The 17,998-nt window shown below is 41.0% G+C and overlaps 2 protein-coding genes across 2 annotated transcripts; both read right to left on the minus strand.

Annotated features, from left to right (window-relative positions):
• Nucleotides 1–378: 378 nt before the first annotated feature.
• rbp2b (retinol binding protein 2b, cellular) lies at nucleotides 379–3,545 on the minus strand. Its single transcript, XM_082173729.1, has 4 exons — nucleotides 3,378–3,545; nucleotides 3,024–3,202; nucleotides 1,730–1,831; nucleotides 379–1,502 (listed from the first exon to the last, which is right to left on the minus strand). Exons 1-4 carry the CDS (start codon nucleotides 3,448–3,450, stop codon nucleotides 1,449–1,451), a joined length of 408 nt encoding a protein of 135 aa, XP_082029855.1. The 5' UTR covers nucleotides 3,451–3,545; the 3' UTR covers nucleotides 379–1,448.
• Nucleotides 3,546–10,816: 7,271 nt separating this feature from the next.
• LOC309501545 (retinol-binding protein 2-like) lies at nucleotides 10,817–12,903 on the minus strand. The gene is made up of 4 exons (XM_082173727.1): nucleotides 12,746–12,903; nucleotides 12,406–12,584; nucleotides 11,274–11,375; nucleotides 10,817–11,055 (listed from the first exon to the last, which is right to left on the minus strand). Exons 1-4 carry the CDS (start codon nucleotides 12,840–12,842, stop codon nucleotides 11,002–11,004), a joined length of 432 nt encoding a protein of 143 aa, XP_082029853.1. The 5' UTR covers nucleotides 12,843–12,903; the 3' UTR covers nucleotides 10,817–11,001.
• Nucleotides 12,904–17,998: the final 5,095 nt, after the last annotated feature.

Raw genomic sequence — 17,998 nt, forward strand, 5'->3', positions numbered from 1 at the left:
ACGCGTTTGGCAGACGCTTTTATCCAAAGCGACTTACATTGCATTATCCTATACATTTATACATAGGTATGTGCAATCCCCTGGGATTGAACCCACAACCTTGCGTTGTTAACGCAATGCTCTTACCACTGAGCTACAGGAAAGTATATCCAAATAATATGTCCTAAAGTGATATTTAAATGCTTATAGTCTTATGATCAATGCAAATTTTTAATTGTGTGTGTGGGGGGGACATATAATGCAATGCAATACAATGATTGAGAGATCAAAAACCCAGTGTATTTGATGCTCACATTTTAAGTGTTCATCTTGAAATATTTGATACGATAGGCTTTAAAGGGTTAAGTTACATGTACAAGAAATGTGAGACTCATACTGTAATGTCCCATTATCTTTATTTAGACAGAAGAAAACAAACTCCCACTGAAGTGTTGACAGAGTCACATTGTGAGTCATTTTCATCTCCTGAGAAAGCAGTAATGCCTCAAGTTAACACACGCTGTAAAATCTAGTTGGACTTATTTAAAAAAAGCATGCAAACGATTGCCTTAAAAAAACAAGTAAAGTGAAATAGGAATAGTATGTGGTACTGACAAATGCTTAGTTAGTAAAGTTCACTTACACAAGAGTTCTAGTAACTAAAAAAGAACTGAAGAGAGTACTTGACAATTTACTTTAAATAAAATATAATTGTTACCATTGTTGTGTTTTGCATGCTGAATGTTGAAGTTTGTGTGACTCAAGTATGATAAATTGCAAGATTGTCACAAATACGTATAGAGTGATTATATAAACCCAATTAAAAGTTTTACAAGGTGTTTAAGACATAAGAGTTAGCAACAAAATTATAAAAGATCAGTAATTGACATGAAATATAGTTATGTTATACATCATTCATTCATTCATACTTATATACATATATACATATGCAATAACTGATTTCTTGTTGCAATCGCTGCATCAATGGGAAGAGAATTACAATAGTATAAATTAAGTTCCAAGTGTCCAACCAAAGGGATCACTAATCGTCATAATGGTGACTAAAAACATTTGAGGGAAATCAACATCAATTTATGAAGTCAGCTTGTGCGATGTTGTCTCAAATTTTTCAGTTGTATTAAAATTTCAACATTCAAGATGACTTTGGGAAATGAGTGAATGCAAACAGAGAAAAATAACTGCAGAAGTGGAGGAAACGAGTGAAAAGTCCATTAAGATTTTCACCGCCTAACCAAACCAGTCAATTAATCTTAACTTGGGTTTTCTTAGTAAACAAAACATAGTATGTGAATAGTGCAGATTACTAGATTTTTACAATTAAGTTAAGCCATTAAGTAAAGTTCTAAAAAGTGTTAGTTAGAATCACTGTTGGATTTTACAGTGCACAGCTTGATTTTGATAGACTTGTTGAGTAACTAAATGAATGTGACATTAAATCACATGAAAATTTAGTCTTTTCTTTTGTACACTTGTTGGCACACAGCATCCTCACATGTCATCTCCTGCAAGTGAAATGATCATGAGGACAAAACGTATCTCTTGTGAGTACGACAGAGCAGAGATTTTATTAAAGGATAATATGCAGGACCATACACCATACACACGTTAAATGTCTTAATTATATTTCATAAAAACTGGAAAAAAAATTATATATATTTTTTTTTATATGAAATAACGTTGATTTTAACATTGTTTTGGATAATATTATCCATAGAATGAGGATGCTCACCAGATAAAGTTTGTCATCTTCTATCCAGTGTTTCCATCCCCGGTTGGCTTTCTCACCTTTCTGGGTGGCCACCAATTTGTCACCTTCCCAGGTCACCAGAGTCTGAATGTAACATAAATATTAACCCCCCTGGCCTGTTTCTATATTTATTTACATGATTTTAATGAAACAAAAGTCATTTCAAAAATTTTTTTTTACACAAATTATGCTCACTTGTTGTAATAATTTATTTATTTTTTTATCATAATTTGGGGCCATGGTGCATAAAAAGAGCTATTGCTTATTTACAATACATATCAAAGCACTATCTTTCTTATTAGTGCTGACTACTGACTAGTTTGCCTGTAATTCGGGCTAGAATTAATATATGGCTCATCGATCAGTACTTACATGAAAATCAAGTTGTACTTTTAATCTGAAAATGAACTTTTACTGGAGTAATATGGTATCTGTACTTAGTACTTGATTTGTACTTTTTACACCCCTGGTTTATATAAATAAACCTGTATTGAGATGACATGAGAAAAAAAGACCTTTAATGTATTTTGTCCTTTTGGGTAAAAGTTGAGGCCTGTTCTCTATTTGTTTTAAGGCAAGGCAAGTTTATTTATATAGCACATTTCATACACTATGGCAATTCAAAGTGCTTTACAGAAAGGAATTAAAATAATCACAAAATAAAACAAGGAAAATTAAAACAGTTCTAAAATAAATTAAAATAGATATATGATACAGTTATAAAATGAATTAAAAGAGTAAAAAGATGATACATAGATAAACTTCTCATCTGGCAAAACACCGGTGTATCATATTTTTCACAACTCCCAGTTGTACTCTGATATTTTCCCATGGCGATTACACTGTGTCTGTGGTGTTATTTCGACGCGCCTAAGAATTCTATTGGACGTCTCCGATGGACCCGATTTTCCCCTAAAATTGATTATTGATTTATTTATTTGATATGGACATAACAACAGCATTGGACAAACCAGATACATTGTTTTTAGTGTTATAGCAAAAACTGCTAATTTGCAACACTTGTCCATAGGAGGCTACACATTTCACAAAACACAAAACACAAATCGGACAGGATGAGCTCTAGAACTGACTCACGGGGTAACCTTGGGTTCACTGCCCCATCAGTCCGCACCCCAAAAACCCATTTTTTACTGTAGGTTCATCATTGAACAAACTGACTGAGATCATGGCCAACAGGCCAAGGCTGGGGTAACTATACAGGTAAATACATTTATGACATTAGAAGAGGATCACAATTATAAAGGGAATTGTTCACCTTTATCGACCTGTTGTCAAATCCATTAGTAAATTCTTCCTTCTCAACTCCAATAGTGAAGATCAGCTCAAAGGTTTTGAAGGCGCTCTGTGTCTTAATCACAAAGCTATCCCCATCCTGGGTAATGATCTTTGTTGGAGTGAGGTGGACTGCAATCTTCCGAATGGCAAAGGCAATGTCTATGTATGTAAGAATAACAAAATATTTGCAACTTGGCATGGTCATTTCTTATTCTTTAGGCTTTGTCTAATATCATAAAGTGGCATAATCAGAGTTAGAAAATGGCACAAATATAGCTTTCTCTTATTTCTCTGCTGACTTTTAAACTTATAGCAGACATCTGATCAGGCTTACCCAGTGCTCTAAGGTAATTCTCAAGGTTTTCGTTCGACTCCAGCTCCCATTTTCCAGTGAAATCCACGGGCATGGTTGTGTGATGAAGGGGAGAGAGCACAAATGTGACATGGAACTTCTCCAGGAACTTCCAGGAACTTCCTCAAAGCCCGTGCGCTTGACGTCGGAAGCGTTGACGTGACACTCGGACGGCTTCGGTGTTTTTCGGGTAATTTCGCCCAAACTCGGCATATGAGTGACACTGCATGACGATGTTAGCTTGCAATGAGCTTAAAGGTACAATATGTAAGAATTTTGCATTAAAATATCCCAAAATCTCAAGGCCAGTGTTATATATTTTGTGAAGTTGATTACTTACAATATCCCAAATGTTTCCAACTATTTTTAAATCGTGAGAAAATTGCGATTTTAACCAAGGAAACGGGGCGTTAGAGCAGGGGGGAGCTGGGAGTCGCCAGTCAATTGCGTCATATCCGCGTCACCCTCGGTTTCCGCTCGTACTGCGTGGAGTCCTGGACAAATGCGGAAGTTGTAGGCCTAGTTGTAGCGTCTATCAAGCTACAAACTTTAGCTTGTTTCTTGCAGTCGTTATGGGACACAATTATTCTTTACCGATTGCTGCTGGTTCTGTCGACAAAGCATGCTTAATTTTATATTTTCCAAATGTAGCATTCGGTAATAGTTATGTTTATGTAAGGAAAGTATTATTGCTTTAGATTTGTGTTTAGTTTATTGACATTGTTTATCACGTCTGGTGTTTATGGCCATGTAAATAAATATAGCATGTGTTATACATAAAGATGAATCAGTATTTTGGCAAATGATGTGGGCATGTTCGAATGTATTTTTACAACAATTGTTTAGAACATGTAAAACTGCGCAGCGTTATCACAACAATGAATTCAACAAATACAGTAACATCTATGAAGTATTAAACCTTACGTTTCATGCGGTTAATTCATTTTAATGAAATAATAGTGTGATGAGGTTTAAGAGTCAGGGAGGAAGAAGACGCGTCGTCGTGACTGGGACTCATACTTTATTAAAATAAAGCAAAACAAACAAAAGCCGCGCACAACGCGCATTCACTGTGGCAACCGCGACGGCACAAAACAGTTCAAAAATGAGAGCTCGGATCCACCGGTTTTCTTCCTCTGCGTCCAATTTTCTCTCCAGTCTCTCTCTCGTTCCAGCGCGGCTTATAAGCGGTCTCTCCACGCCGATCACTGCAATAAGACACAGGTGCATTTGCACTTGACCTACTTGCTCGTCTCTTCTCTCTCCCGTTACAGACCGCGCTGAACCACGCCCCCCTCGCCACAAAAAGCATGTCATTAAACGCAACATTTATAAAAATAGAACTTAGCCTCATCCATGAACATGATTTTTCGATTCCCATCTGACTGATTTACATCCACGGTGGAGTTTAAAACGACAGTTCCCATCATTCCACGCTCCTTCACATCGTCATCAAGCTACGCCGTTGTTGTTGTTTGGAATGTAGCGCCCTCTAGCGGCAAAAATTCTTGCATATTGTACCTTTAACCCTTTCCTCTAAATACTACACCTTCATTGTTGGTATGATTATTAAAACACCGTGCTGAAATGTGCCCTGTCAACTGAAAATTCTCATTGAAGCGTATTCCTAAATATGATATAATAAATAAATTATTTAAATATTAAAATGTAGACTATACAGTATAATAGTCTCTCAGCAATGATAGCATTGTCTCAAAAGTAGCCTAATTATACAATTTCCACAGTATTCCACACTAGCTAGTCTATATCACAATCTTTAACCATCTAATAATAATAATAATAATAATAGTAGGCTAGGCCTAATAACAATACAAAATAAAGTTTTAATTAATAAATATTGTTTGACTGCTTAGACACCAGTGTCTCTTCTTAATGGTTACAGAATCAATCTTTAATAGTCCTACCATGTGAAAGATGTTTTTTTAGCTCATTATGGTAAAAAAAAAAAAAAAAAAAAACTACTTTCATAGCATATTGTGTTTGTTACCAAAGCAAATGTGTTCCCTTTCAAGGGAACTCGCGTTGCGTCGAAATTGACGCTATGGGGAACGCTTTGCGTGATGACGTCTTGAAGCACATGTAAAATCAGTCTAATGGTGTGGCGGAACGTCAGAGGCGGGTGACGTCACGTACCAGGAAGCTATAAAAGCCAGCCCGAAACAGAAAACGAAAGCTTTCTGAGTCTTCAGTTGCGCTCTGTGTGAAATCTGTCCCTGTTATTTGCTGTTGTCTGTCTATATTATATTATTATATTTATATATTCAGTATGGCGAGTAAGCAGCAGCAGTTTAGAGTGTGTGTTCACCCCTGCCCGCGTTATTTAACGAGTGGGGACACTCACACTCTTTGTGTTGTTTGTTTGGGTGAAGAGCATGCCCAGTCAGCACTCGAGGGTGCTGGCTGTGAGCATTGCGATGCGCTTCCTATGCATACGCTCAGATCCCGCCTGGCTTTATTTAACCAGGATCGCGTTCCCCAGGGCTCTGTCGATCACAGACCTGGGGTTCGCAAATGGATCTATCAGTGGATGTTGAGATGGGCTCTGCCTTATCTCAGCCTCTTTCTGATAGATCCAGTGCCTCTCATCAGGGTGTGGAAGCACGCGTTGCGGTTTCTTCCCCCCCGATGGAGGCACCAATACTGCAATTGTCCAGCTCTGAGGAGTTGGACGTTGTTAGTATTGACGCTGAGTCTGAGGATTCGCCACCTCAGTCTCATGCGTTTGAAGAATTGCTCGATGTTGTTACGAGAGCTGTCGAGCGATTATCTGTTGAGTGGCCAGAGGATCGGCAGGGCGCTCGTTCGAAAAGCAAACTCGACGAGCGTTTCCTGCCATCTCATGCACAGCCTCAGCGCAGAAGCCTTCCGTTTTTCCCCGATCTCCACACCGAGGTGTCGAGATCGTGGGGGAAACCAGTGTCATATAGAGTGTATACTGCACAAACATCACACTATTCTTCCATTCACAATTATAAAGAGCATGGTTATGGGGAGATGCCGAGGGTGGAAGAGACGCTCTCGAGCTATCTCTCTCCAGCAACGGCATCTTCTCTGAAGGCTCCTGCACTACCATCCAAGCCAGTAAAATTCACATCTTCCCTGGTTCATAAGGCTTATGCCGCCGCCGGCCAAGCTGCAGCGTGTTTACACACAATGTCACTAATGCAAGCGTACCAGGCTGAATTATTGGGTGATTCTGAAGGTTTATTTGGAGATGCAGTTAATAGTGCTGTAGCTAAATCTCAAGAAGCTTCAAAACAGGCAGCTGCACTTCAGAAACTTCTCCCCCGCCGTTCTTTCATTGAGGCTGCTGAGCGGGAGCAGCCTCACTCCTCTAAAAAGAGCGCTGAGCACCGTGCCACTCAGAAACAGAGCGTTTCCTCCCGTGCTCCCCCACAAAAATCTCGGGGACACGGAGGGCGCTCTCAAACCCAGCAGTCTTCGAGGGGTAAAACGGATCTGCGGACCGAGCACATATCTCAAGGACCACCCGGAAACGTAGTGGCCTCGGGATGCCCACCCCCTCTGAGGAGGGTGGTAGAGCAGTCTGTTCAGTCGTTCCCTGCCGGTGCGCCGTTACAGGGCGACGAACCGACTACTCAACAGCAGGAGAAAAATACGGTGCCCGTCTCTCGTCGGTGCCCTCAGGGGACCGGTCTGCCAACCCTGCCGCCTCCGGTGTTTCAGGGCGCAGCGGTCTCCGGCGAGCACATATCTCAAGGACCACCCGGAAACGTAGTGGCCTCGGGATGCCCGCCCCCTCTGAGGAGGGTGTTAGAGCAGTCTGTTCAGTCGTTCCCTGCCGGTGCGCCGTTACAGGGCGACGAACCGACTACTCAACAGCAACACAATCCAGAAACCAGTCTCGAGAGGCTGGTACCTCTAGTAGAATCTTTGACAGCGTGGAAGCTACTGTCAAATGTTTCTCGTTGGGTCCTGCAGACCGTGGAAAAAGGGTATCAGATACAATTCTAGAAACGCCCACCTCGGTTTATGGGGGTCCTGCCCACAGTGGTGGGCCCCGAGCAGGTTCTGGTTATGGAACAGGAAGTAAACACTCTGTTAGAGAAAGGGGCCATAGAATATGTACCTCCCTCCAACAGGGAAACCGGGTTTTACAGCCGGTACTTCATAGTTCCAAAGAAGGACGGGGGATTGCGTCCCATTTTAGATCTTCGAGTTCTGAATGAGTCAGTCATGCAGCTCAAGTTCAAAATGCTAACATTGAGACAATCGTGCCACAGATCAGGTCCGAGGACTGGTTTGTCACGATAGACCTCAAGGACGCATATTTCCATCCGTCCGTGTCATTGGAAGTTCCTGAGGTTTGCTTTCGGGGGCAAAGCATACCAATATCGAGTTCTTCCATTCGGCCTGGCTTTATCACCCCGCACTTTCACCAAATGCGTGGATGCAGCACTGGCGCCTCTGCGCCTCCAGGGTATTCGCATCACGAACTACATCGACGATTGGTTGATTTTAGCTCAGTCGCATCAGTTGGCGGTTCAACATCGAGATGTTGTTCTCGCCCATATGAAAGAGTTGGGGTTACGGCTGAACGCCAAGAAGAGTGTGCTTTCTCCATTTTAGAGGACCACTTTTTTAGGCGTGGGTTGGGATTCAGTGTCGATGCAGGCGCGCCTGTCACCGCCACGCATAGATTCCATCCTGGCAGCTGTGAAAAGTGTAAAGCTAGGCCAGCTACTCACTGTCAAACAGTTCCAGAGACTGTTAGGTCTCATGGCAGCAGCTTCCAACGTGATACCTTTTGGACTACTGCACATGAGGCCCCTGCAGTGGTGGCTCAGGACCAGAGGGTTTTCCCCGAGGGGCAACCCATTTCGCACAATCAAGGTCACGCGGCGATGCCTACGTGCCTTGGTTATGTGGAAGAAACCTTGGTTCCTGTCCCAGGGCCCAGTGCTGGGAGCTCCTTGTCGTCGCAAACTGCTAACGACGGATGCTTCCCTCACGGGTTGGGGAGCGATCCTAGAGGGTCGCTCATCTCAAGGTCTGTGGGAAGACCATCATCGTTCCTGGCATATCTATCGCCTAGAGATGTTAGCTGTCTTCCGGGCTCTGAGGAGCTTTATCACAGGTCTCAGGGGACACCATGTGTTAGTGCATACGGACAACACGTCGGTAGTCGCCTATATCAACCACCAAGGGGGTTTGCGCTCGCGCCCATTATCCAATCTGGCACGCCATATCCTCTTGTGGTCCCAGGGGAAGTTGCTGTCACTCAGAGCAGCCTACATCCCCGGGGTCCAGAATATAGGAGCAGACACTCTGTCGAGACAGGGGCCGAGGCCCGGGGAATGGAGGCTCCACCCCCGAGGTGGTGGAGCTGATATGGACGGAGTTTGGCCAAGTATAAGTGGATCTGTTTGCGTCTCGAGAGACGTCTCACTGTCCACTTTGGTTCTCCCTCATGCATCCAGCTCCTCTGAGACTGGATGCTATGGTACAGACGTGGCCGAGGCTACGTCTGTACGCCTTTCCCCCAGTTGCTCTGCTCCCGGGAGTTCTGGAGAGAGTTCGCAGGGACCGGGTTTGCCTGCTTCTTATAGCCCCGCGCTGGCCGGGCAGAGTATGGTTTCCCGATCTTGTGTCCCTCCTCGACGGGCATCCTCTGGAGCTACCCGTCAGGAGGGACCTTCTGTCCCAAGCAGGGGGCTCGATTTTTCACCCCCGACCGGAACTGTGGAACCTGTGGGCTTGGCCTCTGAGGGGGCCCAGCTCATAGAGTCAGGTCTCTCAACTGAGGTTGTTGAGACCATTCTACAGTCCAGAGCTCCCTCCACGAGGAAACTTTATGCCCTGAACTGGAGAGTATTCACCTCTTTGTGTAGTGACCGTCGGTTGGATCCAGTCAACTGCCCAATTGGTACAGTTCTGGAGTTCCTGCAGGACCGGTTCACTGCAGGTCTCACCCCGTCCACTTTAAAGGTTTATGTGGCGGCCGTAGGTGCTTACCACAGTCCTTTGGGTGGAATGTCTGTGGGGAAAGACCCTTTGGTATCTCGTTTCCCTCGTGGCACTTGGAGGCCTTCTGTCCTCCTCCCTTTCGAAATCGGACCAGGAGGCGAATAATTTGCTTTGCCCTGTTCGGGCGTTAGACGCGTATGTCCACAGAGCTGCCCTGTGGCTTAAAAGTGATCAATTGTTTGTATGCTTTGGCTCCCCTAACAAGGGAGGTCCAGTGTCTAAGCAAAGGATGAGCAAGTGGGTGGTTGATACTATCTCACTTGCTTATGAGGCGGCTGGGCAGCCTTCTCCTTGGGCTGTCCGGTCGCACTCTACTAGGAGTATGGCGGCCTCTAAGGCCCTTATATCAGGAGTATCTTTGCAGGACGTTTGTGATGCGGCAGGCTGGTCCTCACCGCACACCTTCGTCAGGTGCTACTCTTTAGACCTAGACTCTACTCCAGGGTCTCAGGTTTTGTCTTCCTAGTGCTGCTCACTTGATTTCACACAGGACAGACATTTGTAGCTATGGTGGCGTTGGTATAGACGTTCCCCATAGCGTCAATTTCGACGCAACGCGAGTTCCCTTGAAAGGGAACGCCTCGGTTACGACTGTAACCTCGGTTCCCTGAAGAAGGAACGAGCGTTGCGTCGCCTTGCCATATCTCCTTCATGCCTGTCAGCACGACTTCAGACTCTACGAAGCTTTCGTTTTCTGTTTCGGGCTGGCTTTTATAGCTTCCTGGTACGTGACGTCACCCGCCTCTGACGTCCCGCCACACCATTGGACTGATTTTACATGTGCTTCAAGACGTCATCACGCAAAGCGTCAATTTCGACGCAACGCTCGTTCCCTCTTCAGGGAACCGAGGTTACAGTCGTAACCGAGGCGTTTTGTACTACCCTGTAAAGCCTGACATGAAATAATAGTCTGAAAAATCTTATTTTTTATTAAACAGTATCTAAAAAAATCTAAATAAAATTAGATTAGCATATTTTTTTGTTGTTGTTGAGTATAATATTAGATACATCAGGCTTTTATGGCTGGTATAGTATGAAAATATGGATCTAATACTTGAGGAAGAAAATAACTGAGCCAAAACTTAGAATTTTTTTTTTTAAATGACTGCTTGTAATATTAATCAGTGAGATCTTAGCATACTACTTGAATCTAAATATCAGTTGTCATTGTATACAGTATATCCCGATAATATGTCCTAGTAAAGTGATATTTAAATCCTTAATCTTATGATCAAAGCTAATTCTTAATTGTGCAAAACATATAATGCAATGCTATACAATAATGATTGAGAGATCAAAAACCCAGTGTATCATATTTGATGCTCACATTTTAAGTGTTCATCTTGAAATATTTGATACGATAGGCTTTAAAGGGTTAAGTTACATGTACAAGAAATGTGAGACTTATACTGTAATGTCTCATTATCTTTATTTAGACAGAAGAAAACAAACTCCCACTGAAGTGTTGACAGTCACATTACATTGTGAGTCATTTTCATCTCCTGAGAAAGCAGTAATGCCTCAAGTTAACACACAGCTTGATTTTGATAGACTTGTTGAGTAACTAAATGAATGTGACATTAAATCACATGAAAATTTAGTCTTTTCTTTTGTACACTTGTTGGCACACAGCATCCTCACATGTCAACTCCTGCAAGTGAAATGATCATGAGGTCAAAACGTATCTCTTGTGAGTACGGCAGAGCAGAAATTTTATGAAAGGATAATATGCAGGACCATACACCATACACACGTTAAATGTCTTAATTATATTTCATAAAGACTGAAGAAAAAAAAAACATTTATATGAAATAACGTTGATTTTAACATTGTTTTGGTTAATATTATCCATAGAATGAGGATGCTCACCAGATAAAGTTTGTCATCTTCTATCCAGTGTTTCCATCCCCGGTTGGCTTTCTCACCTTTCTGGGTGGCCACCAATTTGTCACCTTCCCAGGTCACCAGAGTCTGAATGTAACATAAATATTAACCCCCCTGGCCTGTTTCTCTATGTATTTACATGATTTTAATTAAAACAAAAGTCAAATTTTTTTTACACAAATTATGCTCACTTGTTTTAATAATATGTATTTTTTATTGATCATAATTTGGGACCATGGTGCATAAAAAAGAGCTATTGCTTATTTACAATACATATCAAATCACTATCTTTCTTATTAGTCCTGACTACTGACTAGTTTGCCTGTAATTCGGGCTAGAATTTATATATGGCTCATCGATCAGTACTTACATGAAAATCAAGTTGTACTTTTAATCTGAAAATGAACTTTTACTGGAGTAATATGGTATCTGTACTTAGTACTTGATTTGTACTTTTTACACCCCTGGTTTATATAAATAAACCTGTATTGAGATGACATGAGAAAAAAAGACCTTTAATGTATTTTGTCCTTTTGGGTAAAAGTTGAGGCCTGTTCTGTATTTGTTTTAAGGCAAGGCAAGTTTATTTATATAGCACATTTCTATGGCAATTCAAAGTGCTTTACAGAAAGGAATTAAAATAATCACAAAATAAAAGCAAGGAAAATTAAAACAGTTCTAAAAGAAATTAAAAGAGATATATGATAGAGTTATAAAATGAATTAAAAGAGTAAAAAGATGATACATAGATAAACTTCTCATCTGGCAAAACACCGGTGTATCATATTTTTCACAACTCCCAGTTGTAGGCTACTCTGATATTTTCCCATGGTGATTACAATGTGTCTGTGGTGTTATTTCGGCGCGCCTAAGAAATCTATTGGACATCTCTGATGGACCCGATTTTCCCTTAAAATCGGACAGGAGGAGCTCTCGGGCGGACTCACAGGGTAACCTCGGGTTCACTGCCCCATCAGTCCGCACCCCAAAAACCCATTTTGTACTGTAGGTTCATCACTGAACAAACTGACTGAGATCATGGCCAACAGGCCAAGGCTGGGGTAACTATAAAGGTAAATACACAATTACAATCACAATTATAAAGGGAATTGTTCACCTTTATCGACCTGTTGTCAAATCCCTTAGTAAATTCTTCCTTCTCAACTCCAATAGTGAAGATCAGCTCATAGCTTTTGAAGGCGCTCTGTGTCTTAATCACAAAGCTATCCCCATCCTGGGAAAAGATCTTTGTTGGAGTGAGGTGGGCTGCAATCTTCCGAAAGGCAAAGTCAATGTCTATGTATGTAAGAATAACAAAATATTTGCAACTTGGCATGGTCATTTCTTATTCTTTAGGCTTTGTCTAATATCATAAAGTGGCATAATCAGAGTTAGAAAATAGCACAAATATAGCTTTTTCTTATTTCTCTACTGACTTAAACTGATATCAGACTTACCCAGTGCTTTAAGGTAATTCTCAAGGTTTTCGCTCGACTCCAGCTCCCATTTTCCAGTGAAATCCACGGGCATGGTTGTGTGATGAACTCTGGACATCAGTATAGCATTACCAGGTCAAGTGAGGAGCTTTTATACTCAACTGTTTATTCACAATGAGGGGAGAGAGCAGAGTTAAGATAAGGGAGATCTCTGACCTATAAGTGAAGAAGAGAAGACCCCTCACCTACTGAAAAAAAGTCAAGTGACCAGATCAAAATGTATTTACCACTGGCCACTAGACATGAAGGTTCTTTGGGGTTCCTTTCCTTTTCTGTTTAGTTATAAGGTTGCCTTTAATATTCCCTGTGCACTATTTGTTCTTTGTTTGGGAAGTTGTGCTATTCTGAGCTCATGTAAAATGCACTATAAACTTATTTATCAACACAATCTTTGCAGTAAAAGCTTGTATTAAAATATGTTCTGGATACATACTATACGGTAAATAAGATTTCACAACAGTCAAGGTTTGTAATTTTCCCAGTGTCGCTGTTGTCTGAGGTGTTCTGACGCCTTATTCAACTATATGCACTGCATGTCACCATGTCGTTGTTCATTTGAATAAAGGCGTTGCGAATGTTTGTTGTCGCTCGTGTTGCCAAACCCTGAAACAGTTTTCTATTTGAATACATTATATTAATATTAATATATTAAAATGTAATTTATTCCTGTGATAGCAAAACTGTATTTTCAGCATCATTACTCCAGTCTTCAGTGTCACATGATCCTCCAGAAATCATTCTAATATGTTGATTTGGTGCACAAGAAACATATCTTATTATAATCAATGTTGAAAACAGTTGTGCTGCTTAAAATATTTGTGGAAATCGTGATATCTTTTATTTAGAATTCTTTAATGAATAGAAATTTATTTCAATGCAAATGGCATAGAGCATATAAACAATATTGTAAATCTCCCACCCACTGAGATGCTGCTGCAGAAAAGGGGGCGAGTGGGGCGTTATACAACGTCATTTTTTGATCTTCATTCCTGTGATCTGTGAAACTCTTTATTTCGACTCTATTGTTAAGCGTGGAAGACAAGATAAGAGGAAATATGTCAGAAAGAACAAGGACCATTTCCAGCGTTTGATGTTCAGAAGATCAGAATACCCAAAGGCTACACTTTATTCTGTCACCACTGTTCCAGCACTTAGTGTATATTTATGAGTCAGACTTTATCTTGAATGCTCCATCCAGCGTGTCATTAAACAGGCCTATAAGAAAGTAGGACAAATTTGAAAGTACAGAGGAAGAATATTTTAGTATTACTCCTTAGCAGGTGTTGTATTAAGCCTTTTTGCTATTACAGAAAGGGGAAAAGATCTGGATGTAGATTCAAACTTACACTGTAAAAAATGTTACTGCTATTTACTTAAAAAAATTATGGTAACAATATTACACATAATATTTTTGAGTAGTTAAAGCTTGATTTCATTCATGGAATCTACCTGAATAAATCATGTAAAATGCACTAATTTATTTAGTCTATGACATAATGAAATAAAACATTTTAGTGAAATGTGCTTTTTTATTTGAAGTATTTTTTTATTCTCAAAGTTGTGTGAAGTCAAGTGAATGGATATGACCTGTTTATATTTAACTTTGAGATATATTGTTTTATGAAAAGACTGTATGCTGCTAGGACAGCACACAATCAAACTTGTTACTGCACTATAATTAGCAGAGTTATTACTACATGTATAAAACAATATGCTTCAGAATATTAAAATAATGCAGTTATTCACAACCTAACCATAAGCCCTACTCTTCTGCACAATGGTAACGATCAAAACTTTAACATAATAGAAACTCTTTCAAATGTCAAACATACCTGAACATTAAACATTAACAGATGTTTCCCTTTACTTAAAAACACATGAAATAACACTTCATTTCAAGATTTACTCTCCATTTCCAGCCATGTGCAAAGCATGCTGGGAACAAACAATGGTGTCTCTAAATAAAACCGCATAAATGAGCTAATTCTCTTAAAACTAGATGTACCGCATCGCGGTACAAAATATGACCGCCGCTCAGGCCTGCACTGGCTTTCCACAAAAATAAATGACGTGGAGTAATTTGGCTGTATTGCGTGTTTATGTATATACCTAAAAAAAGTAATAGTATGTGCATGTCTGTCTGTGTGTGTGTGTGTGTGTGTGTGTGTGTGTGTGTGTGTGTGTGTGTGTGTGTGTGTGTGTGTGTGTGTGTGTGTGTGTGTGTGTGTGTATGTGTGTGTATTTGTGTATGTGTGTGTCTGTGTGTGTGTGTGTGTGTGTCTGTGCGTGTATGTATGTGTGCGTACATGTGTGCGCGTGTGTGTTTGTGTGTGTGTGTGTCTGTGCGTGTGGATTTGTATGTGTGTGTATGGGTGTGTGTCTGTGCGTGTGGATGTCAGTGTGTGTGCATGCTTGCGTTTGTTTGTATTCCTGCATGTGTGTGTGTGACAGTATCATCCTAAACCAGCAACCCTTCGCTCAACAGCACCATCTACAGGCCGATGAGTGTACAGTCACTAAATGTGCACATAAATGAATTTATTTTATACCCCCCCATGGATGAAATTCTACAAAACTTAGCAGAGGATACCCCCAGAGGTTGTCAAGTTAATCATACACATGAAATATGGTGCAGTTCTGAACATCTCCACTGAAGATAGGGGCGATTAAAGCAGAATAATATTGCATTTTCATTTTTTATGGGAGGGGCGCAAATCACAAATGAGTGATTATGGGCTAGGTTGATGTGCCATAAAAATTTCTTCATCCTCGGTGCCACGGTTCAGGTAGTTATTTAGGAAAAACTGCATTTTTTTGGGTTTGGGGGGGCCCAGCGCGGGGGGGAGTGGCCCCCGGGGACCAAACGAAATTTTTCCTTAGAAGTCTAGTGGGGCTACATGCCCACCAAATTTCATGTTCCCCGGTGTTTCGGTGTCCCTGGTATCGTTGACGAAAAATTTACGGGGGCCCCAGCGCGGGGGGGGGGGGGGAAGTGGCCCCCGGGGACCAAACGAAATTTTTCCGTAAAAGTCTAGTAGACCAACATACCATAAAAATTTCTTCATCCTCGGTGCCACGGTTCAGGTAGTTATTTAGGAAAAACTGCATTTTTTGGGGTTTGGGGGGGCCCAGCGCGGGGGGGGAGTGGCCCCCGGGGACCAAACGAAATTTTTCCTTAGAAGTCTAGTGGGGCTACATGCCCACCAAATTTCATGTTCCCCGGTGCTTCGGTGTCCCTGGTATCGTTGACGAAAAATTTAAGGGGGCCCCAGCGCGGGGGGGGGGAAGTGGCCCCGGGGACCAAACGAAATTTTTCCGTAAAAGTCTAGTAGACCAACATACCATAAAAATGTCTTCATCCTCGGTGCCACGGTTCAGGTAGTTATTTAGGAAAAACGGCATTTTTTTGGGTTTGGGGGGGCCCAGCGCGGGGGGGGGAGTGGCCCCCGGGGACCAAACGAAATTTTTCCTTAGACGTCTAGTGGGGCTACATGCCCACCAAATTTCATGTTCCCTGGTGTTTCGGTGTCCCTGGTATCGTTGACGAAAAATTTACGGGGGCCCCAGCGCGGGGGGGGGAAGTGGCCCCCGGGGACCAAATGAAATTTTTCCGTAAAAGTCTAGTAGACCAACATACCACAAAAATTTCTTCATCCTCGGTGCCACGGTTCAGGTAGTTATTTAGGAAAAACTGCATTTTTTGGGGTTTGGGGGGGCCCAGCGCGGGGGGGGAGTGGCCCCCGGGGACCAAACGAAATTTTTCCTTAGAAGTCTAGTGGGGCTACATGCCCACCAAATTTCATGTTCCCCGGTGCTTCGGTGTCCCTGGTATCGTTGACGAAAAATTCAGTAAGGTGACGAAAAAAAAAAAAAAAAAAACTTTGACAATCCCTATATGACCGGCTAGCTACGCTAGCGGCGGTCATAATAAATAGGTAGCCCCTTTTCCTTAATTTTATGAAGTTTATCAGTTCCTCAATTCAAGCCTTAAAATTGTGTATGTTTCCTTAAAAAGAAATAGGAAAATGCATCTCTTGGTGTTATTAGTGAAATGTTCTCAATATTTTCAATAAAACACTGAACCACAATTTTCTTAATAAAATATACATAATATTTTTAATGATCACCTTAATTTTTTTTTATGAAAATTAGAAAATTACGAAATTTCCATGGATCTAGTCTGTCAATCTGTCTGTCAAAACAAACAACAACAGCAAAAATAAATAAATAAATAAATAAATAATCTGAAATTTTGTTCCATTGGAAAAACAAAATGACATGGAATGACATGAGGTTTTTCAAAGAAAATAACACAACAAAGATGACAGTAAAGATATTTATAATGTAACAAAAGATTTATATTTCAAATGTTGTTATTTTATACTTTCTCCACCAAAATATCAAAAAACAAGATTTTAACATTTGAATAATAAGAAAACTTTCTTGAGCACCAAATCAGCATATTAGACTGATTTCTGAAGGCGATTTTCTGTGACACTGAAGACTGGAGTAATGATGCTGAAAATTCAACTTTGCCATCACAGGAATAAATTACATTTTTGAAATATATTAAAATAGAAAACAGGCGTGAACTAATCAAGGAAACAATGAATCACCATGACAACAAATGAACACAACGACAACGGAAGGAAACAGGAAATAAAGTGATACAAAGTAAAAGTCCATGAAAACAAAAACAAAACACCAACATAACATGACATGACAAAATTGTAATGTTATTCCACAATATTACTGTTTTAGCATATTTTCTGATCAAATAAATGCAGCCTTGTTAAGCATATGAGGCATTTAAGACCCTTTATGGACCCCCAAATTTGGAATGGTAGTGTAGATACACCAAGACAAGTTTGGTTGGCAAAAGCACACACTTGTGGTTGATGGAAAAGAAAATAGGCCTTGCTCAGAAAAATAAAACATCTCAGGAATCTCATGTATATTTTATTCTACATTTCACTGAAGACACTTCAGAGTAATTTAGTCAGGAAGACTGACCTCATTACTGACAGGTCTTCACCTGAACAATTAAACCATCCCTCTCTCTCTCTTGCTCTAGAGTCTGTAAGCATAAATGGAAGCCTTTTGACAGCATTGTGATTGTTGCTTTGACTGACTGACAGACTGAGAATCAAAACAAACAGACGTATCTGTCTGTTCACATGCAGTGACTGACATGAGGTCATGACATGCATCACG

This window comes from Leuciscus leuciscus (genome assembly GCF_965113295.1).
Source record: "Leuciscus leuciscus genome assembly, chromosome: 6".
Classification (NCBI taxonomy): domain Eukaryota; kingdom Metazoa; phylum Chordata; class Actinopteri; order Cypriniformes; family Leuciscidae; genus Leuciscus; species Leuciscus leuciscus.